This window comes from Equus quagga, chromosome 15 (assembly GCF_021613505.1).
Source record: "Equus quagga isolate Etosha38 chromosome 15, UCLA_HA_Equagga_1.0, whole genome shotgun sequence".
Taxonomy (NCBI): Eukaryota; Metazoa; Chordata; class Mammalia; order Perissodactyla; family Equidae; genus Equus; species Equus quagga.
In genome coordinates this window covers 78,798,098-78,820,945 of record NC_060281.1, presented here as the reverse complement: position 1 = coordinate 78,820,945, position 22,848 = coordinate 78,798,098, and the positions used below count along the sequence as shown (strand labels likewise).

General features: G+C 50.5%; 1 protein-coding gene across 1 annotated transcript; it reads right to left on the bottom strand.

Moving 5' to 3' along the window:
• Positions 1–7,529: 7,529 nt before the first annotated feature.
• Positions 7,530–20,635, bottom strand: HSPB8 (heat shock protein family B (small) member 8). Its single transcript, XM_046640657.1, has 3 exons — positions 19,842–20,635; positions 13,889–13,952; positions 7,530–8,541 (listed from the first exon to the last, which is right to left on the bottom strand). Exons 1-3 carry the CDS (start codon positions 20,200–20,202, stop codon positions 8,382–8,384), a joined length of 585 nt encoding a protein of 194 aa, XP_046496613.1. The 5' UTR covers positions 20,203–20,635; the 3' UTR covers positions 7,530–8,381.
• Positions 20,636–22,848: the final 2,213 nt, after the last annotated feature.

Sequence of the window (22,848 nt, the reverse complement as noted above, 5' to 3'; positions counted from 1 at the left end):
CGTTTCTAGGTCAATGCAGATTAAATGGAAAAATGGATGTGAAGAGCAGAGACAATGCCTTGCAGCTAATAAACATTTAATAATGTTGTTCTTACTAATACTCATCCTTCGGGTTTCAACTTCAACATCCTAAAGCCTCTGATAACTATTCCCACCCTACCTGGGCTGGGACCAAGCCTCCTCCAGGATCCTCCTGTGCAACCTCCCTCCCAGCACCCAATTCTCTAGTGGTTCCTAGCCCTGGCTGCAAGTCAGAATCCACTGGGGAGCTTTCAAAAAATATCCATGCTCAGGCCCCACCTCAGACCAATTATAGCAGAATCTCTGGAAGTATTTCTAGAGCATGAGCTAGGTAGTTCTGCACCCTTACCTTTCCCCCGGGCCCGTGAGGGGTCCCCGAGACTGGCTGTCTAGGCTCCAGCCTGGGAGAGCGCCCGGACACCTCCATTCGAACCCTGATGGTAGAAGTCGTGAGTCTAGCCAAGCAGCACTGTCTGCCACGTCTCTCCTCAGTTTCCAAGTCCCCCAGGGAGCAAATGCTGCCGGCTACCGCCAGCCTGTCTCCTGGCCCTCTTCTTTCCACCATATCCTCTTTTCAAAGAAAAAAGGATGACCAACAAAAACAACGGTATTGATAATAGCCGATATTCTGGACACTTGCTACGTCCTAGGAACCGTGCTGACTGCTGACGGGCTGCAGGCACCCTCCTCCTTCATAAAAATACATCACGCAGATCCCAAAGTAGTAGTTGCAGGTCTCTCTTGATTTATAAAAATGAGTTATTCTTGGGCAAGGGTTGAGGGTGGGCAGCTATGATTATGGAGCTGTGGTGTGTAGACCACCCAGACTCTGACAGTGGAGACTGAAATGCCCTCAATGCCCCTCATTTCCGTTCTTCTTCTCCCAAATGGAGGCAGGTGCTGGGAGAGCATCAGCTCCAGGTACAGACCCCGGGGGCCTCCGGCTCAGTGACCTATCATGAGACGCTGGAAGACGATGGGCTCAGCCTCTCAGGCGGGGACCAGGCTGAGGCCACCCACTGCTCCCTGTTTCCTGGGGACTTACTCTGCGTGAGCACTTCACACATTCTGTCTTCATACTAGCCCTGCATTGTGATCATCCACTTTTGTGGATGAGGAACGAATGCTCGTAGAGGTCACGTGACAAGGTCACACACAGCAGAGCTGAAATCAGAACTCAGATCCCTAACGGCCCCACTACTCCTTGACCTCAGAACCCACTTGTAGTCCCACCCTGGACTCTGCTATTTTTTTGATTACTCAGTTATTGCCCCGCGTTACACCCACGAGGGCAGAGACCCATGTCTGTCTTGCTCTCCAGGGCCCAGCGCAGTACCTGACACATAGCAGCCTGGGGGGAGGGGGCGATATTCAGAATCTTTAACAACTGGTGGGACCGGGACAGTGACTCTTCAGAATGGCCACTCATCCAAAGGCAGCTGTTGGTTCCTAGAGGCACTAGGAGGCAGGGACTATCTATGGTTTAAAATGTGAGTTTTATTGTTGTTCAGTATGGCAAGGCCAAAAGATCAGGGATGACTGCCATGGAAAAGACAGCTTGTAATACTCAGTGATCCCAAGAGGAGGTGGTTCACCATGTCATGGGGGCCACATGGGGAAGCACCAGGGTCGGTTGGAGGCAGAGGGAACTCGGGTAGGGTGGGGTGGGGTGGAGAAAACGTGGGTGAGAGCCTTTATTGTGGTTTCTGCAGGAAGGAACAGGTGGGGCTGGGTGAGCAGGCTTAGGACAGGCTAGTTTGCATAGTTTCAGCTGGCTCTGTGGCCCAGGGGCTGTCTCGAGGTGTCTGGTACCCGTCCTTGGATGATTAGGGCAAGTGGATAGTGTCTCCGAGTATAAGCGTTGATAAAGGAGGTGGTCGGGCTGTGGGTTCTGGATGGGTGGCTTTTCATATGAAAGGTGTGCTCACAGGTGAGTCCTTTGCTATCTCTAGGAATTAGCCAAGCTTGGGAGGGGCAGTCCCTCCAGGGTTAGCAAGGCCCCAATTGGTCAAAGCATCAGAATAAAGACATGCTTAATATGGGCTAGGACACTGGGGGCACCTCAGAGTCTCTGTAGTGCAATTTATCCAGGGGCACTGAAGTATTTCAACATTTAGACACCTGGCACTGTCGTACCTGGACACGCAGTTGAATAGGTGCCCAATCCGAAGAAATGCACTGACAAATATACACTGAACTTCTGGAGTGGGGGTCTGGGCTTGGAGTCTCCTCCCCTCCCCATATCTCAGTTATCCTTGGACAATGGCCACGGCAATGCCCTTCCATGTGGCTGCCCTGTCCTTTCCCTCAGGAGCCACTAGGGAGCCCACATCTGCTTGTCCCTGGACAGCCTTGCAGCTGGGGGTCAGGTGGGTTGACCTCACAGCAGACAGGGGCACTCAGCCAGCCCTCAGCCACCAGACAGCAGAACCCACAGCAGGCCCAGAGTCTCCCGCTCCTGCCAACAACTCCCAGGCCCAGGACATCGGGTGGGAGGGGACCTCTGAGCAGCCCCACCCCCTGCCCGCTCCAGGTGTTGGCTCATTTAGGAGACAGTATTGATTTTCACATTATGATGCACGACGCATGAGGCGCCAAGAGGAAGGGGTGGAGAAGCCAGCCACTGGTTCCTGGAATTTATTTCAAGACACATTAATTTGTTTCTTCCCTCAAGGTCATATCAAGTCATCTCCGTAGATCACCATCAGCAGCCGCTGGCCGGCAGGCTGTTGGAAGTGGGTGGAGGGGGGCTGGGGATCAGACTTTCTGGGGGGCTGGGTCAAGGGAGTGGGGTGGAGAAGGAGGTTCTGGGCATCTCTTGTCCCAGCATCATCATCCAAGCGAAGGCTCAGGAACAATATTCTGTTGTCATTCTGAGATCTCTAGGGAGGGGCCAAGTCATCTATTCTGATGACAAGTCTTGCATCTTTAAGCTGGAAATGCTCAGGACTGAAATGAGCCGGGTCTCTGGGGCTTAAGATCATGCAAAGGCCAAAGGGCCTAATTCCCCAGGGTGACCCCCACTCACCGTTCATTCATTCATCCAATCATTCAATACATTCTTATTGCACTTAGCATTAACGATGCAGTAGTGGACAAGACACAAAAGCATCCCTTCTCTTTTGGAGTTGACATTCTAGGGTGTGTCTAAGTATGTGGTGTGTGGAGGGCAGCTTAGATTTTAATGTGGAGGTGTGTTTGCAACCAAGCAAACGCAATCGCTTTGGAGGAAATAAAGCAGTGATGTGTGTAATAGTCAGTGATTGGATGGCAGCTATTGTAAGGCCTCTCTGGAAAGGTGGAGATGGAGGGGACATCTGGGGAAATTGTGATAAAAAGGAGGCAGCCAGGCAATGAGCTGGGGCAGAGTGTTCATGACCAAAAGAATGGAATGTGCAAAGGCCCTGGGGTAAGCATGGGCACAGTGTGTTTGAGCGACAGAAGGAGGCCTGTGTGTAGTGAACATGAGAGGGAGCTGTGAGACATGAATTTGGGAGGTGACAGGGGCCAGATCATGCAGGACTTGGAAGGCGGTGTAAAAGAGTTTGGATTTTATTTATTCAAGGCATTCACCCATGCATCTGGCGAATATGAAATACCTCCTATGCAGCAGGCACTGTGTTAGGAGTTAGAGACACAGCGGAAACCAACAGGATGCGGTCTCTGCTTTCAGGAGACCTATAGTCCACCAGGAGGACAGTCTAGGTATCTGGTGAAGCCGTGCTCTTGAGATATTTCAATAAAACTGAGTCACACCTCTCCAGTGCCCTGCCCAAGAGATCAGTGATGTTTCAGGAGGTCCATTCCCATAGTCCCTTCTCACTTCAGGTGCTGCCTGTGGAGAATTCTCCTCTCCATTCACTTCGCTCTGGCTTGTCCCCAACCTTGATCCACCACCGCCCCCAAGACCACCCACACAAAGCATCTGTGGGTGTGTAAGACTTCCCTAAAGGTTGGATTGGCACATTTTATATCACAAGGCAAAGAATTAAAAACTGAATGTTGTGCAGCATTTTTAGGTTCCAGGTCCAGCCACCACCTGGCATTCCTCACTGGTCACCTCTCGCTACAGTCCAGGCCCCCACCACATTACCAGGCCCCCTTGCCTGAGAGACACTGCTCACTTGCTTGGGCAAATCTGTGTGGTCCTTCATGCCCTTGGCCTGGGTACCGCCTCATGGGTGGGCTTTCCACTCTACCCACTCGGGGTCTCACCATTCATCAGCCAGAACTGGAGAACATGGAAATAGCCTCGCTTCCCTCCTTTTCTCTCCAGGCTCTCAAAGTGGAGAGAAATGGTAACCTGCCACCCAGCACAGTGCCTTGAACATGGTCAGTGCCCGGTAAATATTTGTTGAACAAATATCCAATGAGTAGGGATTTTCTCCTTTATTTGAATGATTCCCCCTCCTGTCCTTGAAAGCAGAGCAGCTAGGGTAGTTTGGGTTTTTATGATTGCTATTACTATTTATTCTGCTACACAAACACCAAAGCTGTTATATGGTGTGTTTGTTGGGACAGGGGTAAGCAAGAAGTGGCTCTGGCCAGGGGCAGTCTAAAGAATTAGCCGGTGAAGACTATAATTAACAAGACAAGAAATAAATGTTGGCGAGGATGCAGAGAAGAGGGAGCCCTCCTATACTGCTGGTGGGAATGCAAACTGGTGTAGCTATTATGGAAAACAGCATGGAGATTTCACAAAAAATTCAAAATAGAAATACCATATGATCCAGCTATTCTACTACTGGGTATTTATCCAAAGAATATGAAACCAATAATTCAGAAAGATATACGCACCCCTATGTTCATTGCAGCATTATTCACAATAGCCTAGACATGGAAGCAACCCAAGTGCCCATCAACGAATGAATGGAGAAAAAAGATGTGGTATATATACACAATGGAATACTACTCAGCCATAAAATAGACAAAATCATGCCATTTGCAACAACATGGATGGACCTTGAGGGTATTATGCTAAGTGAAATAACTCAGATGGAAAAAGACAAATACTGTATGATTTCACTCATATGTGGAAGGTAAACAAACACATAGATAAGGAGAATAGATTGATGGTTATCAGAGAGGAAGGGGTGGGAGGGAGGGTGAAAGGGGTAAAGGGGCACATATGTATGACAGACAGAAACTGGATTTTTGGTGGTGAACATGATTCAGTCTACACAGAAGCCAAAATATAATAAGGTACACCTGAAATTCACACAATGTTATAAGCCAACACAACCTCAATAAAATAATTTTAAGAAAGAAGAAAGAAAGAAAGAAACTTGTTGCTTAAGCCACTGGGAGAAAAAAATTAGCCCGTGCAGAGGGTGGGTCAGTAAACCTTGGAGAGAGAGAGCAGTGTATTCAAGGTTCTGGTAGCAAGAGAGAGCTGGCTGGAAGAAGAGACGGAAGTTAGGTGGGGCTGGAGGGGAGGGGAGGGGCTTGGGGCTGGGGTGCAGAGAGGTAACCAGGTGGATCCCATAACGCCTTCTAAGTCTTGCAGAGAAGCTTGGACTTGATCCTCTGAACAATGGGGAACCATCAAAGCATTTTCAAAGGAACATACCTTTCTCCTTGGCTCAGGTGTTTTCTTCAGCCTGTGAGGCACCTCCCCATCCCCACCCCTGCTTGCTCAAATCCTACAACCTGCCCATCTTCAAGTCCGACAGGAGTGACTCTGTAAGCCACCTCTGACTCCCACCCTCCCTGCAAAGCCCCAACTTGAAATATCACCTCTCTGCTCTTCCTACAAGCTGGACGACTCACTTAGGGCACGCTTACATTTTATTTTGTTGGGAGAAGGGCAGAACAGGGTAAGAGTACTAGTGAAGGTCCTGGAGTCACCCTGCCTGGGCCTGGGGCTTACCAGATGTGTGATTTGGGGGCAATGCACGTAACCTTTCCATGCCTCAGTTTCCCTACCTGTAAAACGGAGGTAACAGCTGGACCTATCTCATAGGATTGTAGTGTCAGTAAATCTACTATAATAAAGCACTTAGCATGGTGTCTGTCACACAGTGAGGATTTAAAGGGAGCCAGGCATTCTTTTATCTGCCTGTCTCTGTCACCGGTCTGTGAGCTCCGTGGGGCAGCAATTGTGGTTCATTGGTCTCTGTATCCTTGGCACCTAGCACAGGATGGACCGAGTAGGTGCTCAGGAAATAGTGATTTCTTCGGTCATCTGGAGTTTGGAGGTGCTCTTGAAAACCAGCCCAGCAGCTCCTCATTAACCCTTCCAAAAGCAAACATCCGGGTTTGAGTTCTGCTGTCACCACGTGACCTACCCAAACCACTTAGCTTCAGCTTCTTCCTTATAAACGAACATCTACTTCCGGGTATTGTGGGGATTCATTGGGATTGGCTCCAGGGATAGAGCATGTGACCCAGGCCTGGCCAATCAAAGCTCTGATTTCGTGGTCCCTGCTTAGCTCCGGATGGTCATGTGACGGAAGCCGATCCAATAAGAATGACTCTCAGGGATAGGGCAGAAACTATAGGAAAAGATGGCTTTTCTCCCTGGGGAGTGGAATGTGAGAGGGAATAGTGACCGTAGCCATCTCACGACCACAGAGGGAGGACACAGGGGCATGGAGGGCTGGGGACGGGGAGGGCCGGGAGGCAACAGGGAGACTGGGAGTGAAGCTGACTCTGCAGGACCGAGAGAGAGAGAAACTGAGTTCTGTTGACATCACTGGAGCCCTGAAAGCGGGTTTTATCCTGGACTTCTCAGCTATGTGTACCAATAAATACCCCTTCTCGCGTCCATCAGTTTGAGTTGAGTTTCTTCACACTTACCCCAGAAACAGTCCCAACTGGTGCACTATGCCAGCAGCCTTGCTCCCTGCGACCCTGTGTTCCAGGTTCTGCGCTCCTGGCAGCGTCAGCCTGCAGCCGCCATTACACTGTTGATGGCGCTCACAGCTGCTACATCCCTGTCCTTCTTAACAGAACCTTGCTTTTTCACACAGCAATGTTCCTGGCCTCAGAGGACAAATCAATCTGGATCTAAGTCCATTATGGCCATCACTTTCACTTTGCCAGGGACTGGCTTCAGGCTAGGCGTGTGACCCAAGTTGGGTCAATGAAATAAAAGAAGAAATCTGCTGAGAGAGAGCTTCTGGAAAAGATCTTGCGTGCTGATAAAAGAGGAGGCCAGATGAGAAGGCTTCTTTTTTATCCTTGCCTTCTCTTCCTGTACCTTGTCACCCGAGGATGAGATGCCTGGGGCTGCTGCAGCCGTCTTACAAATGCGAGGATAGACCTAGCGGACTTTTTAGAGATGGCAGAGGAAAAAGATGGAAATACTCTGGATTCTTGGTGACGTACCTTCTGAAAAAGTAACTCTGAAATCACTCATACCTGAACTTCTTATAAAGTTAGATGTTTGTGTCATTTAAGCCACTACTCATTGGGCATTATAATTTGTAGCCACAAGCATTCCTAACTGACATTGCATATCTAAGTGGTATAGCATTTAGCCCCTCATCAAAAGAAGCACACCAGGCTAAGAACATCAGCTCCTTTATTATTATTATCATTTACTGTTATTTTCCCCTAAACAACAGCACAATTCAAATAACAATGACACACACGTCCCACCCATATAGACAATACCACTAGCCTGCCTGCCAGGCTGTCTGGCCTTTGCTTGGTTCCAGCTGGAGCTGTCTGGAGACAGCCCTCTCTAAAAATCCCAACTTGGGCATAGGAGACACAAGAAAGGGGGGGCTTTAGCCAGAGAATAAACTGAGGGGCTTCCAGAGTCCCCGGGGAGTGCCAGCTTGGGAACATGCTGTAAATGCCTGGGTGGAGGGCAGAAGGCACTGTTTATTTTCATGTGGCTGTTGGATAAATCCCATATGGGGATGTAAGACCTCTCTATAACCCTTCTTAGGCCAGGGCTGCAGAAACACAATGGAGTGAGCTAATGGGCTCCTTCACCCAAACCACGGGGCAGGCAGGGAAATTGAGAGCCCAGAATAGGAATCTGGGTGATGGGGAGGTCCCCAGAGAAAAGCAACCCTTGCATCAGCTGCAAGGTAAGATGCAATGTGAAATGTTATGTCCCATTATATTGGTTTGGCAACTTTAGAATGTGCAACATTTTCATCAAGACAGAAAAGGTAAAGAAAAAAAAAAAAACTCCCAGCATTTTGCGCAACTGAGCATGACTCGCCAATTGCGCCCTCTTGTGGAAAAACCTACTACTACACTATCCAGGGACTCTGTGGTCCATCCACTCCCACCCCCAACATCTTAGTTGCGCTAAATCTATGAGTTCAGCTACAGTAATGTACCCTGGAATCAGAGAAGCCCTGGGGTTGGGGAGGGAACAAGGATGGGCCATGACTGGGGTCTCAGGTACAGGTGACTTCCTGGCTGTCTTGGGGAAGCTCGTTGTTGAAACTGCTTTCTCCAAATGGTGAGTAAGGGGGGACCTGGGGAGCTTCGATGATCAGCAGGCCCTCTGGGGAAAGCGAGGCAAATACTGTCACAGGATCCACCTCTGCAGGAAGCCTAGAGGAAGCACAAGATTTTATTCATTTACTATTTTAATAGAGCTTAAACATTCTTTTATTCATTCGAAAGAAAATGTTGTTGAGAAGAGCTTCGTCTTTCGGGGCAAACAATGCTGGGTTTGTGAATTCTGGCCCTGCCGCTTTCTAGCTGTGTGATGTTGGGAAGGCCACTCAGTTGCTCTGAGCTTGTTTCCTCATCTGCAAAATGGTGAGCATAACATTAAATTTGCACAGTTTTTGAAGCTCAGAGTGAGACAAAGACTCTGAACACACCTTATGAATGGTAAAACGCTGCTCCAATGCTAACTTAAAAGGGAGCTGTGGGCCAGATATTTGGTCAATGGTTGAGGTCTCCACTTTAGCGCCCACAACTGGCTAGCTGCTGGCGGAAATGACCGCCACGACCACTCCTTTATAGAGCACAAATCAGGTGTCACTCACAACAGGTGACACATTTTCATTGACCATGTGCCTGCTGGGAGGGCTTTGCTACAAAAAGCATTGCTGGTAGAGTTAATGGTGGAATAGACAACTTGGCAGATAAAGGGGGTCAGGCTGGCCACATGGCTAGACGTCAGATGGCAGCATACTCTACGATGCTTAGAATGATACTTGATTTGGGCCACATCGTAAGTAGGTCTTAGCAGGTCATAATTGTTTTGTTCCCCAAATACGTTTATAGGCATTACCTGGTTAGAACTTTATAGAGACCCTAGAATGGTTAGTAGGTAGAAATTAATATGCCCATTGCATAGGACATCTGACAGAGCCTTGGGAAATCCAATGACAGACTCAGTGAGAGAGAGAGCACCAAAGACAGGACTTCTGAACCCAAATCTGGTTCCGGTTCTGAAGCTATTTTTATGACTTTTGGATTGTTTTGAGAAAACAAGACTATCTGGGACATGGTTTCTGCAACAAATTATTGGAATTGTGAGAGCATGCTAATGGCCTCATTGGGTGCCATTATTAATAAAAAATTATGAAAAATATGACCTGCCGAGAACTTTCTATGTACCAGGGACTTCGCCTGAATCCTCTCGTACAGTTGTTAACAGTAATCCCACCAGGCAAGTGCTATGCCTATCCCCAATTTACAGATGAGGAAATTGAGGTCAGAGGAGTGAACTGATTCGCCCAAGGCCCCCCAGCTGGTAAGGGGCAGATGGGAGTGGAATTGGACTCGGGGTCTCCAAACTCAGCTGATTGTGATGCTCTGCGGCCTCCCCCGGCACCAGACTGTTGAACACAGGACCATGAGGGGAAGCCAGGCGGTTCTGTCACCACTATCTTTCCTGGGCCAGGCTGGCTCTGCCTGTTGTAAATGCAGGGGTCTTGATGAAAGAAGCAAGAAATGAGGTCAGCCCGTTCCTCGTCATGGGCAGGACCCTTCCTGGAGGGGCTGGGAGGCTTTTGCTCCTGTGCTTGTAGGCGCATGAGCCCCATCTACCCAAGGGACTCCTGCCAAATTGGAGCCACAGAGGATAACAAAGGGGCTGCGGGCAAGGACGGAAGAAAGAGAGAATTTGAACACCTGCCAAGTCAAGCTCCTGGAGCAGAGACAAGGGCAAGATTTTGGACCCCCCTCCCTCTGCTGGGGGATGGGCTGACTCTGTTGAACCATTCGCACGCCAACCCAGTGGGGACCCGGTACAATGTGACAGGGTAGGCATGGTCCACAGCCTGGACTTGGCAGGCAGGGAGACCTGGATCCAGATTCCGGCTCTTCCCGACTGTGTGACCTTGGGCTAGTGATTTCACCTCTCTGAATCTATTTCCTTGTAAGAAAAGAGGTAATAATAGCATCTACCTCTTAGGGTGGTGTGAGAATTATGTGAGATAATGAAAGAAAAGGACTTAGAATGGTGCCTGGCACACAGTAAGCGCTCAATAAGTGTCAGCTTCTGCTTTGTCATTGCAGGCATTGGCTCGCCAAGTGGGCACCTTGACAGCTGGGGATATTTTAGCACAAGCTGTGCCATCATTGAACCATAGGACATCAGAGCCCAAAAGGATCTTCTCGATTGTCCAGGACAATGCTCTCATATTACACATGGGTAAACTGAGGCCCGGAGTTGGGAATAGACTTGTTCAAGGTCCCTCACCAGGTAACCTGTATGTTGAATCGACGTGGTGGGAAAGTTATTCCTCCCCAATTCTCTTTCAGTCCTTCTGTTTACATCTAAACAAAGGCCTCAGCGAAGGGTTAACAAGCCTTGAGCACCTGCAGCCTCTGTCTCTTGCTATTTTCTCTTTTTAACAAAGAGACAGCAGATGTAAGTCTTAGACCCTTCCGCAGGCAACATTATCTAGTTATTTCACCACATTTTGCTTTCATTGGATTTTGTTATGATTGCCTTCTTCGGTGAACATGTTAGCGATGAGAATTTCACTGTATCAAAAGTGAATTGATCGGAAAAAAACAAGGCATAAGCAAATAACAGTATGGGAACATTAGCATATGTGGCAAAAAATAGTGAAGACGTATGCCAATAACTGTCCTTCAGTCTGCCCTAACCGAGTAGGGGAAGTTCAAGTTAGGGACACCTGTGCTCCAATCTCAGATCTGCTCCTTCCTGTGTGACCTTAGTTGAGTCCCACCATCCCACTGAGCTTCAGTTTCCTCACCCACTAGATGGGCGTAATCATACCCACTCCATAGGATTGTTCTAAAGATGAAATACAATTAAACCTACAAACCTCTCCACATGGCTCTTGACACATCGTAGATAACGATAAGAGGCAGAACAGATACGTGGGAAAATGTGGAGCAAAGAGACTGAAGTTTGCTTTGGCTCTGAGCATCCTCCATGGATGACTTCCTGTGTCCCCTGCTTCCTGTCCTCTCATCCAGCTTGGATGTGGGAAAGATCTCATCTGCAGTCCTCGCCCTGCCCCCAGTTTGATAGGCAAATTCCAAGACCTCTCCCCGTCCCCTCATCCAGGCAAGATGGGGCCTTTCACACGGGGATGGGTGTGTTGGGCTAAGGCCAACAGCTGTAGCATCCTGCCTGGCTGGAAATCTCCAAGGATCTCAGCTGGTTGAAGGAGCTTCCCTGTCCTCTGATGACCTGAGCTTTTCCTGGGAGAGGCGATGAGGCCTCCTAAGATTGGGCCAGGGCCATCCCAAACTCCCGTCCTGCTCCTCGGTGTCTGGAGTCTGGGCAGAGCCAGGAGGGGCCAGGAGGTCCCACCTGCTCTTGTGTGATCCCAGCCTTGCAATCTTTTAATAATATTAGTTCCCATGGACTGAGCGCTGAGTCTGTACCCCGTGCTAAACGCTTTACACACGTCCTCTCATTCCCCATCACAGATCCATCTGTGAGGGAATGCGGGAACAGAAGCTCAGAGCAGTTCAGCAAATTGCTCTGAGTTACCCACTCTCTCTATCATGGAGCCCGGACTCCCTACACCCAGGGGTGAAATTCAAAATATTTAGCAACTGGCACAACTGGACATTGGCCAGCCAGAATGGATAGATACCTGATCTAGTTATGGAGGAGGGTTCTGGGGACCCTTTAATAGCTGGAATGTGGGGCGGTTTGGAGGGTCCTGGGGACAGGGTCAGGATGGCTAGGTCAACTAGGGAGGGCACCTGGGGAGCTCAGGACAATGGCGAGTCCCGTATTGTAGCGACCAGCCCAGCTCAGCTGCTGGGCCCCAGCTCAACTGCAGCCCTGCCTTGAGCAGCTGTAGGCATTTCTATCTGGTCAAGCAACTTCCAGCAAGCTGTTTTCCCAGAGGTCTCAGAGACAGCGAAATCCACAAAATGGCCGTCTTCTTAAGATGATTAATTCGCTGACTTCTTTTTCAGCTCAGTCGCCTCCACAGCTTTGCCCTGCCTGTGACTCCAACCTGAGACCTTCTATGAGTCTCTTGAAAGAAACATTGGCTCCCTCCTCCTCCCTTTTCCCTTTCTCTCTGCTCTCAGCGATGTTTGATCTGGCTGCTGGACCAGGGAGAGGTGTGGGTCTTGGGGACGGCGCGTGAGCCAGCGAGCGTGAAGAGAAGCTGTTGGCCTTTCCCTTATCAGGAAGTGTCCTGGGGCTTCCAAGAACTCCAGAGGCGCCAGGCGGGTCAGGAGCAGGCACGTGGGGGGAGAGACAGGACTGCAGAATCCCAAAGCTGAAAGAAGCCTCAGAATTCAGCTAGCCCAGTCTCTCCAGACACAGGACATTTTTTGCCAGGGCTAGGAGTGGAGCAAAGATTCAAGAACCGCAACAATAATAGTAATAACAAACGGCCACGTATGAGGACCTGCTGCGTGCGGATCATTGTGCCATGATCTCATCTCATTTTCACTTGGTAACTCTGCAAGGTCAGAATCAGCACACATCTCATAGAGACGAGGAAAGGGCATTCCTTGCTTGAGGAAGGAGCATTAAACTCAGAGTTGAAGGATCCGTTTGGGGCTGTTCTAAATTCCAGATGTAAGGACCTCGAGTATGTCCGTTCACCTCTGGAAGACTTCGTTTCCGCATAACAGCAGGAGGGTACAATCTCTCCTCCCCTGAACAGCTTCGCTGCCAAGACTAAATGCAATGATGACTGGGGAAAAGGCTGTGGAGCCAGAAGAGCACGTGATGGAGTGACGCTGATTAGGGAGAAGATGTCCCTGAAGCATCTAGCCATCAGTACCCCGCTGTGAGTCTCTTCTCCCCGCCGGCATTGCCATCAGGGCCTCTGTGTGGCTTTGATTCAGTGGCTCAGCCTGGCGGTCTTCTGGCTGCTCATGTGGTTTTCCCAGGCTCAGCCCTTCTCACTCCCCTCAGCAAAACCTGCCCTTCCTTCATCCCAATCTCAGCCTCAGGACCCCTCCAGGTGGTAAGCGGAGCCGGCAGGACACCTTCCAGTTTAATTCCTGTGGATGCTCCAGCGAAGGCGCACTCTGCTGGCCGTGGGAGAGTTAGGGCGAGCAGCCTCCCCAAGGAAGATTCTACTGGGCCTTTAGGGCATCGGGGGAGGGTCCTTCTTGACCGTGATGGAGATCCTCCCTCAGCCATACCACGTGGGTAGGGGAGTGCCCCAATTTTCGTGGAATTGTGGACAAGTCATTTCACCTCTCTTATTCTCGGGTTCTTCATCTACAAAACGGGATTGTTGATACCGACCTCACAGGGCACTGAGCAGGCGAGACAGGAGAATCTATGCGGCCCCCCTTTCTGGGACCCTGCTGCAGGTTTGCTGTGACACTTTCTCCCCTTCAGGTATGAGGGTTCAAGTCCCTGCCCTGGGCCGTGTCTCACAGGAGAGATCCCCAGGAGGGAGAGACCCCAGATCTCGGGTCCCAGGCACCCCCGTCTCCTCCACTCCCACCCTGAAATCCACACTGCCAGGTCACTTACTGGATTTTCTTTGTGAAGTTCTTGGAAACAATGCCGCCTTCTTGCTGCTTCTCCTCGTGTTTGCCTGGAAGGGAAAGAAATGCCACGGGTCAGCATCTATGGGCCCTGGGCATCCGTCAGGACTCGGACTTGGATTCGAATCCTGCGCCTGCCTCGCTGTGTGGCTTGGGGCTTGGTCTAGTGGCTCCAGTTGTCTGAGCTTCTGGTCCCTCATCTGCTAAGTGGACCCACCTGAGCCTCCTCCCAGGCTGTTGTGAAGATGAAGTAAATAACGGACAGGAGGCCTTGACCGTGGTTTGTGGACAATTACTTACTAGTCTTAGGAAATCACAGAACCTGGGCCACACGTTGCACTGTATCCTCTAAGGTCTTGAATCTGACCCCTCACTCCTAACCAGACGGTAGAACCCTGAGGCTAACACCCCAGAACGGGTGGTGGGAAGGGAGTGGGGCTAGTTTGCCACTCAGCTGACCTTACAACTAACAGAGGCCTTTCCTAGCTCTGAGGGTGGGCTTCTTTCTCCCTTGGTTAGAGATGTGGAAACTGAGGCCCAGTGATGGGTCCAGTGTTGCCCAGCAGATGTGTGGCAGCCGTGGGCTCTGAACCAGCTCTCTCTGAACCTAGGCCAGGAGCTGGGGTCTGCTGCCTCTCTGCTGTTCCAGCTTCTGAGTAGCTCTTTGAGCCACATTATGTGTACACCTGGAAATAATGCTTCGTCTGCTAAAAAACCCACCCAGATTCTCCAAAGGGGGCTTTTCTTAAGAAACGACACAGTAGGGAGAGGTGGAATTTCCCCCGCCCCACACCCTCCCAGGGCAGCAGGAGAGAGCTTTTTTCTTCCCTTAGGAAGGAAAAAGATGAAATTACAAGAAGGCTTGGGCCCACACTGGCTTTTATCTTGCAATTTATATAACAAATTCCGAGCCTCCTGGCTCCTCCCAACTCTTTTTTTTTCTTTTATTGAAGAGAGTGTCTCTAATTTCCCTTTAAACAAACCGGATTAGTGCCCAGCAGAGCCGCTCACCTCCTATCCTATCGTTACTCATTCCTCACTCCTCATTTTGGGGCCACATTCCAGGCCTAAGAACCTTCATTTCCCCAGGGGCACCCTTCCGAGGGACTGTACAATCTAGACCGTAAATAACCTGGTGGGATTAGTGTCTTTTTACAGTCCAGATTTTTTTAAACTGAATCTACAGGTGATTACATTAATTATTCTTTATGAACATTATTCCTTTATTAATAACTTTTTTCTGATCACCAGATAATGCAAGTGTCTGTTCAAAAAGGTAGAAAATGAAGAAGAAACAATCAGAACACTCATAATCCCATCACCCGGAGGAAATTAATAATATTTTTTATATGTTCCAGACTTTTCTTTCCATGTTACTTAGAAGTGCATAAATGTTACATAGTATAGATGTTATAGACGTCGATAGCATATTTTGTCAGATGGGCTCATATTGTATGTTACACTTGAAACCTGTTTTTATCTTTTGCTAACATATTATAATTATTTTTCCATATTACAGCAAATATTCTTTAACAGCGGGATTACTAGCGGCTGCACAGCGTTTCACTGCAGAGATATAAAAATTCATTTGGACAGTCCCCAGCTTCTGGGCACTGAGGTTCCCGACATTTGGGAAGAACCTCAGTGCCCTGAATGTCATCCTAGCTAGATCTGCATGCGGCCTGATGACTCCCTGAGGATAAATTCCAAGTTCTAGAATTTCTAAGGCTTGGTCTGTATTGTTAAATTGCCCTTAGGAAAGGCTGCATCAATTTATTCTCCCATCAGCTGGGCAGAAAGGGATACACGTGTAGGAGTTTGGGTTTTTAAGCTGGAGTGTCTGGCTCTCCAGAACATGCTATTCTGTGATGTGCTGCCCCGGGGAAAGCTTATTGCGACCTGCCAAGTCCGTGACCACCAACTGCCCAGCTCCAACCCAGGCCTGTGGCCAGAAGGGCGCTGTGTGTTCTCTGGTATCCTCCCCAAGCCAGGGCCTCCGGAGGCCTGCTTCCCCTGGGGACAGGCCAGTGCCTCTGACTCAGCCCTTTTGCACCCTTGGTATCCTGGGAATAATAAAGGATGATGATGATAAAAATAATAATAGCAAACTCTTATATAGCTCTTACTTGGTGTCAGCCACTGTTCTCAGCGCCTTTAATTTTCCCAACAGCCTTAGAAGGCAGGTACTTTTACCATCACCGTTTTGTGGATGGGGAATGAAAGTTCAGAGAGGTGAGGTGATGTGCTGAAGGTCACACAGCTCGGAAGTGATGGAGCGCAGATTCAAAAGGAGGTAGATGGGTTTGAGTCTGTGCTCTGACATTTCCCAGCAACTCTGTTCTCGGAGCTTCAGTCTATTCTTCTCTAAGGTGGGGGTGACAAGGCTTGGGTTATTGTGAGGAGCAAATGAGAATGAGTCACAGAATTGCTGTGTAAATGGTCAAAAAACTGTGTGAAGGTGAATGCTTGTGGTTTATTTTGATGTTTGGAGAAAGGAGTGCTCTTCACAAGCTAGCTCTCCCTGTCTGGGCTCTGGAAACAGGGTTTTGGGGTCAGGGAGGGGAGGGGGTTAACCTGGTTGTAAGAGGATGTTGCTAGGAGGCCCGTCTTGAATTTAATTTGCATATTATTTGAATATCTATTTATTGGGGCAGCTTAAGGATTATGAGTGCTTTTTCGCTTCTTATTTTGGTTTCCTATCTACATTTTCTACTGTGGAAATACTTTATTTTTGTAAACAGAAAAAAGTAATTATTATAATTTTTGTTTTCAAGAACTCATGTGGAGGCTGGAGGAAGTCAGAGGCCCCTTGCAACCACCATGTTCTCCACGTGCCTCAGAGAAATGTCGGCGCCAAGAGGCAGGAAGCAGGAGTTGGGGGAAGTCCATTGGCCCAGCTAAAGAAAGACAGTGCTGTTTCCAGGGGAGGCACAGGCCCTGGGATTAAGACAAAGGGGCGGGAATAAGGCCTTGGGGCTTTCCAGTCCCTTCCTTGGCCAGGGCCTGGCCCAGTGGCCCATGAAGGGAACATTTCTTGGCTAGTGTCTGCATGTTGGGGGTGGGGTGTGTGAGGCATGATGGAACTCTTCTAGTCCAGCATTTTCCAAACACTTCCCTGGAACTAGACACTCATATGTGGTCAGATAAGAGAGGACCATCTCTCAGAGATCCATCAACTCCATTGGTGGATTCAAGGCTCTGATAAGTCCTGCAGTGAGGAGACCTGTTTATAATTTAGTTGCATCTGGAACTTTCTAAAATTCTGGATGCCCCTCCCTCTGTTTCTCAGATGCCTAGTGGCATCTTAAAGCACACCGTTTGGCAAATACTGATCTAGTCCACCTCCTCATAAGAACAACAAGAGGTGGTAGGACTTGCCCAAGGCCACGCAATCAGAAGCAGATTGAGCCATCCTGACTTGGAACTGTCTAAGCAGGCCCGGCTTTGAGTTTCAGACATTACTGTGGAGAAGCCGGTGGTCTCAGGTGAGTTACTCTGTCTGGCCTTCCATTTCCTCTTCTGTAGTATGCATGGAACAAACCTATCCGTCTTTCCTGGGAAGTCCATGGGAAGGACCAGGGGGCCAACACATGGCAGCATTTAGCACAGTGCCCCACACAAAGTGCTTGAGGAGGAATAGGTCTGTCATCATGGGATGGAGGCTGGGAGACCCGATCTGACTTCTGCCGGCCCCTTGAAAGTGGCTTTTTAAATAGAGCCTGATATCAGTCTGACTTCTGAAACCTCTGTTATGATAGTTTCCATGTGCAATCTCAGGGGATTGGGATCCTGTCACGCTGCGGCTGCTAAGTGCACCCTGTGAGGGTTTTACAGCCTAAAAAGGCTTCGTCTGTCTTCGTCTTATTTAAGCCCCGACCAGCCCATTTTACAGACGTGGGGACTGAGGCTCCATCGCTCACTCAAAGCCCCTGGATTGGTAAGGTGCTTCGCCAGGATCTCAGCCTGGAGCTGCCAGGCCTCACCTGTGAATAAGCACCTAGAAAGGAGGATGGAGAAAAACCTTCCAGGTTGAACAGAGGTCTTCTGGAGGGGGCCATGGGGCATGAGCAATCCTCCAATCTGGGGTGGAAGATTCTGGAACCCTAATTAAAACAAAGACAGCAGGACTGGGGATAATAATCACCTTGTTTACTGAGCGCCAGGCAGGCCCTGTTAGGAGCCATTACAGACACTCTGCTTTTATTATCATATATTGTCTGAGTGTATTTAACCTTCCCTACAGCTTTGCAGGAGAGAGATTATTATGATCCCATGACACAGATGAGGAAACTGAGGCTGGGAGCCGTGGGAAGACTTTCTTGTCCATATCCATCTAGAGCATGAACAGCGGTGCCGGGATTCGAACCCAGGTCTCAAAGAGCATCTACCATTTATGATTGATTGGTCCTCTACCATGTGCCTGGCATTTTAACAACAACAACAACATCCCCCACAATTACAGTCCTTATCCCTTGTGTTCTGGGCACTATGTATACACTTTACACACATCACCTCATTTAATACAAGAATCCTTATGTGGTGTCGCTCTTTGAATCCCATTTTCAGATAAGGAAACAAAGCACAGAGAAGTTATGCAATGTGCACAGCCTGCTGGTGAGTGGCGGATCTGGTTGCAGAACTCCTGCCTGGCTCGGGGAGCCCTGGCTGACCTCCTCCGTCAGCACGTGGTCCCAGCGTGTCTCCTGGCCCACCACACCCTCCGGAGCCTCTGATGTTTACAATTCTGCCCTGCGAGGCTTTGAACCTACCCCTGCCCGCTGCCTGCCGGGGCTTGTCCTGCCAGCCTGTGTCTGCGTGGCCTTTATTGATTTTCTGGCTGGCGGAGCCTGCCAGGAACATGCTCTCTCTAATGGAGTGTTAATTGGGAGGGAAGGGGAGAGAAAGCTTTTCCTCTGCCGCCCTGCTTAGAGGGAGGGACGGAGCCCCCAGCTCCTGTTTTTTCTTTCCCGGAGCATTCCCTCTCCCAGGCTGGGATGTGGTGGCAGGAGCCGTGGGCCCGGAGTCATGGGTAGGCCCAGACTCTTGCTGCTGCTGACTCACACCGTGACCTTGGAGGAGTCCCACCTGGGCCTCAGCCTCCTCAACTGCAAAATGGGACACTAGACACCTCTGCTTCTCGGGGCTGGAGTGAGGATTGCTTGAGAGAAGAAATAAGACTTTTAGCCCAGCCATTGGCACCTAGTCCGGGGGCTCAATACATTATCCATTTGCCTCTGGCCTCCCGATTCCCAGACAGCCTGGGTTTGAATCCGTGGTGGCCTTGAGGGAGTTACTTTAACATCTCTGTGCCTCAGTTTCCTCAACTGTAAAAAGAAGAGACAGACAGGACCCATCTCCTCTGGTTGTATTGACTGAGATGCTGCGGGGAAGGCACCTAGCGTGGTCTCTAGCAGACAGTAGGCGCTCAATCAAGGTTATCAATTAGTATTGTTATAATGACCACTATGCCTCAGTTTCCTCCCCTGACAAAGGGAGGCGTTTCTCTTGAAAGCTGCGCTGGTTATCAACACTATGATGGTCCAGCGTGAAACACGCCCTTCGAGACTGTTGTGATGCCGGGGTGCAAGGGAGCCCATTTCTTCCTTGTCTTTGATTCCTTCTCTGTTTAACTCATTCTTTACATTCAACGCCCTCTGTCAAAATATCTGACCTGGTTTACCTTTTCCTGCCTGGACTCTGATTGATACAGCACCCGAAGGCCCCAGCAGCTGGGTCAGGTTAAGATTTCCCCTGGAAGCCAGGAGAGGAGTGCTTTTCCATAAAGATAACTCCTGTGGGCTGCATTCCTGAGCCCTGAAGTCACCTGTGTCATACTGTCACAGCTTCCCCGTAAGGAACTGTCCTCTTGGCTGTTTCCAGGGCTGATGTCTATGCCTCCCTCCCCGGGTTCTCTCTCCTTTTTGTCGGCCACTACTCACCAGACACCTCCACGTATCCGTCCTTGGTCTTCACCATCAGCTCCTCCGGCTTGAAGCTGTGCACGTTGACACACACCTTCCAGGGCTCCCCAGGGAACGGCGGGGGGGTCCTGCCCTCAGCAGGTACCCCAAACCTGGCCGTGGCGGTGGGCCCCCGGGGCACCATGCCCGACCTCAGGGTCCCCGGCCAGGCCGAGGAGAATGGAGGCAGACCCCAGTCATGCCAAGAGGCAGTCAAATTGTCGTGGAAGGGGTCCATGCCAAAGCCATCATCCAGCAGGCGGGAGGAGAGGGGCGAGTCTCGGAAGGGGTCCCGGCGCAGTCGGCCCGTGTAGGGGAAGGGCATCTGACCATCAGCCATGGTGGCCGCTGAGCTGGAGGGGAAGTGGAGGCTCAGAGAACCACAGCCACCTGCCCAAGGTCACACAGTAAGCTGATGTGGGTGGGCTGGTCTTCCAAACTTATTCTTCAGCTTCAGAAAATGCTGAACCATCCACTGCCAGGGACGGAGGCACACACCAGGCTGGGGTCCTGGGCCCCAGAGACACTCCAGCCACCAAAGGCGACCCCCCGCTGATCCAGCAGAATCCCAGAGGGCCCTTATCCGTACTGCCTCACCAGGGATCAGCCAGTCTCTGTCCTCGCAGGCCACACAGGCTGGCAGCCAGAGCCGCTGAGGTCTAAAGAGGAGCCAGGAGCTTAATAAACCCAGGGAGGCAGGCCTAGAAACTTCTCGCTTCTCCTGGGCTGGGAGCTTTCTATTTATTGCTGCTGGGGGCTGGAGGCGGGTTTTGCAAGTGGCTCCTGTCACAGGAGTATTCCGAGGTGATGAACCAGCCCCAGAGAATCCGCTGAGGGAACAGCTGTGCTCCAGGGGGCTGGGAGGGGCCCTGGCAGCCAAGTTCAGCCAGCCTCTCTGGGCAGTCTCTCCTCCCTACGCTGGCTCAGCTCCGCCCTCCCACTGCCTTCCCCGGAGCCATCCTCCCCAGGCAGGGCACTATTAATAACCCTCTGCCTGGCCCAGGGCTCAGGTCACCCTCTGGAAATACCTTCCCCAGAGCGTGCTGCATCCTGCCTCCCCCCTGGGGACCTGCAGAAGTGGAGGAGGGACAGATGGGAGCCCCATAGATCTGGAGGCAGATGGCCCTGGGTTGCACTCCCCACTTGCATGCGCTCAGAGCTCGCCCTCCCCGTCCTCGGGAGAGTAACATGCCTGCCCTCCCCATGCATCTCTGAGCTCTCAGTTTCCCCACCTGCAAAATGGACGTAATGGTAGCCTCCTGTGGGCGTGTCCTGAGGAGAACGTGAGGCGATCTTAAGCCTTTAGCAGACGCCACTTCTGTATTTTCAATGTTCTCAATGACGTAATGTTTGCTGTATGCCGAGCCCTGTTCTAAAGGCTTTACAAATATTAACCCCTCCTCACCAACAATCCCACAAGGTGAACTTACCACTATCATCTGCATTTTACAGACGGGGGAACTGCCATAGGAAGTGGCACCCAATGGGAGCTTCTATTATTATTATGACTGTAAATAATGATGATTATCACAACGTGCTGTACCCAGGCAGAGTGTCTAGTCTGGACCTCGAAGCCCAGAGATGACCTATTTTCTAGATTCCCCTGTCACTTGGAGAGCTAATCTATAAAGCAGACTTTGAACGAAAGGCCCCTTGAGCTGGGGTTCCAATCTTTGATCTGTCCCCAACAGGTGGGCCTCTGGGGGCACGCCATCCTCCCTCTGTGGGCTTCAGGGTCTCAGCCGGCTTCCTCGTGGGGTGGAGTGGGTTGGGGGTGTTAAGGAATTCAGTGAGTCATTGGTTGAGAAATTGTTTTGATGTTAAGCAGTGCATGCATGAGAAAGTTTTCTAAAAATAAGAATCTGGAAAACAACAAGTCACCATCCTTCACTGCCTGCTGTGTACCTGTCTCGGTGGTAGCAGGTGAGCACGGTGCAGACTTCATGGCATTAAATCTTCTCAGCAAGAAGGAGGGAGTTGTCACCACCCCCACTTTGCAGGTGAAGAGACAGGCTCAGAGCAGTGGCCTGTGCACGCCGTTCCTGGGTGGCAGGACCTGGGTGGGAACCCGAGTTGTTCTGAATCTCACATCCTTGCGGAGCTGACTGCCCGAGACCCCCGCCCCCTCCCCCTCCAGCTGAGCATCCCCCACCCTCACATCCCGAGTGACTAGCCCCCACTGACTCGGGGTGAGATCATCAGGCTAGAAGCTTCGGGCTGACGTCACGGCCACACAGAAGCCTCAGCTCTCTGTAATTACAGCTGGGGCGGGGCTGCTGGGTTAGGAGCCAGCTTGAGGAGCATGAGGACTGCCTGACACAGAGGAGACAGCCGGCCCTGCCTGGGACCTGGGCTGGCGGGGTGAGGTTTCTGAGTGGGTGGGCTGGGGTGGCCGTGGCTTGGTCCCCAGTGAGCCTGTGTTTGGATTGGAGTGGTCGGAGCGGGCAGTGTGTGTTTATGTGGAGATGGGGCTGTTTACTGAGGGGCGTCTGCCGGGGTGTGTTCTGGAAGACCCTCCTGCTTCCTCTCCAGCCTCCCTTCCACACCCCACAGAGCCTGGGGAGGGAGTGGGGAACCCCATTTCCATGACCTCATCAGCTTCTCATTTCAAGATGCTTGCATTGAGGCCTGCGAGAGGAAAGCGGGGTATGCAGCTTGAAAACAAAAATAGCAATCATTAGCATTTATCTGGCACTTTCCATGTGCCAGGCTCTGTTCTAAGCACTTTAAATTTATGTATATTAAAGCATCTAATCGTCCCTACAACACTATGAGGACGAGGCTTTTATTATCCCCATTTTATAGATGAGGAAACCAAGGCACAGAGAGATTGCCCACGTCTACAGACCCAGTTAAGTGGCAGAGCTGCCAGACTCCTCTGCTGCACTGCCTTTTATAATCATAGTCACATTTATCGAGCACCAACTGTATACCAGGTCCTGTGCCCAGCACTTTTATTCATGACCCTAGTGAATCCTCATGGTTC

Bases quoted from the DNA above. Each gene is read 5' to 3' on its own strand.
- HSPB8 (XM_046640657.1), bottom strand. From the start codon at position 20,202: ATGGCTGATGGTCAGATGCCCTTCCCCTACACGGGCCGACTGCGCCGG. The intron at 13,953-19,841 runs GTGAGTAGTGGC...TTTCCCTTCCAG, and splicing joins CGGATACGTGGAGGTGTCTG to GCAAACACGAGGAGAAGCAG. The intron at 8,542-13,888 runs GTAAGTGACCTG...TGCTTCCTCTAG, and splicing joins AACTTCACAAAGAAAATCCA to GCTTCCTGCAGAGGTGGATC.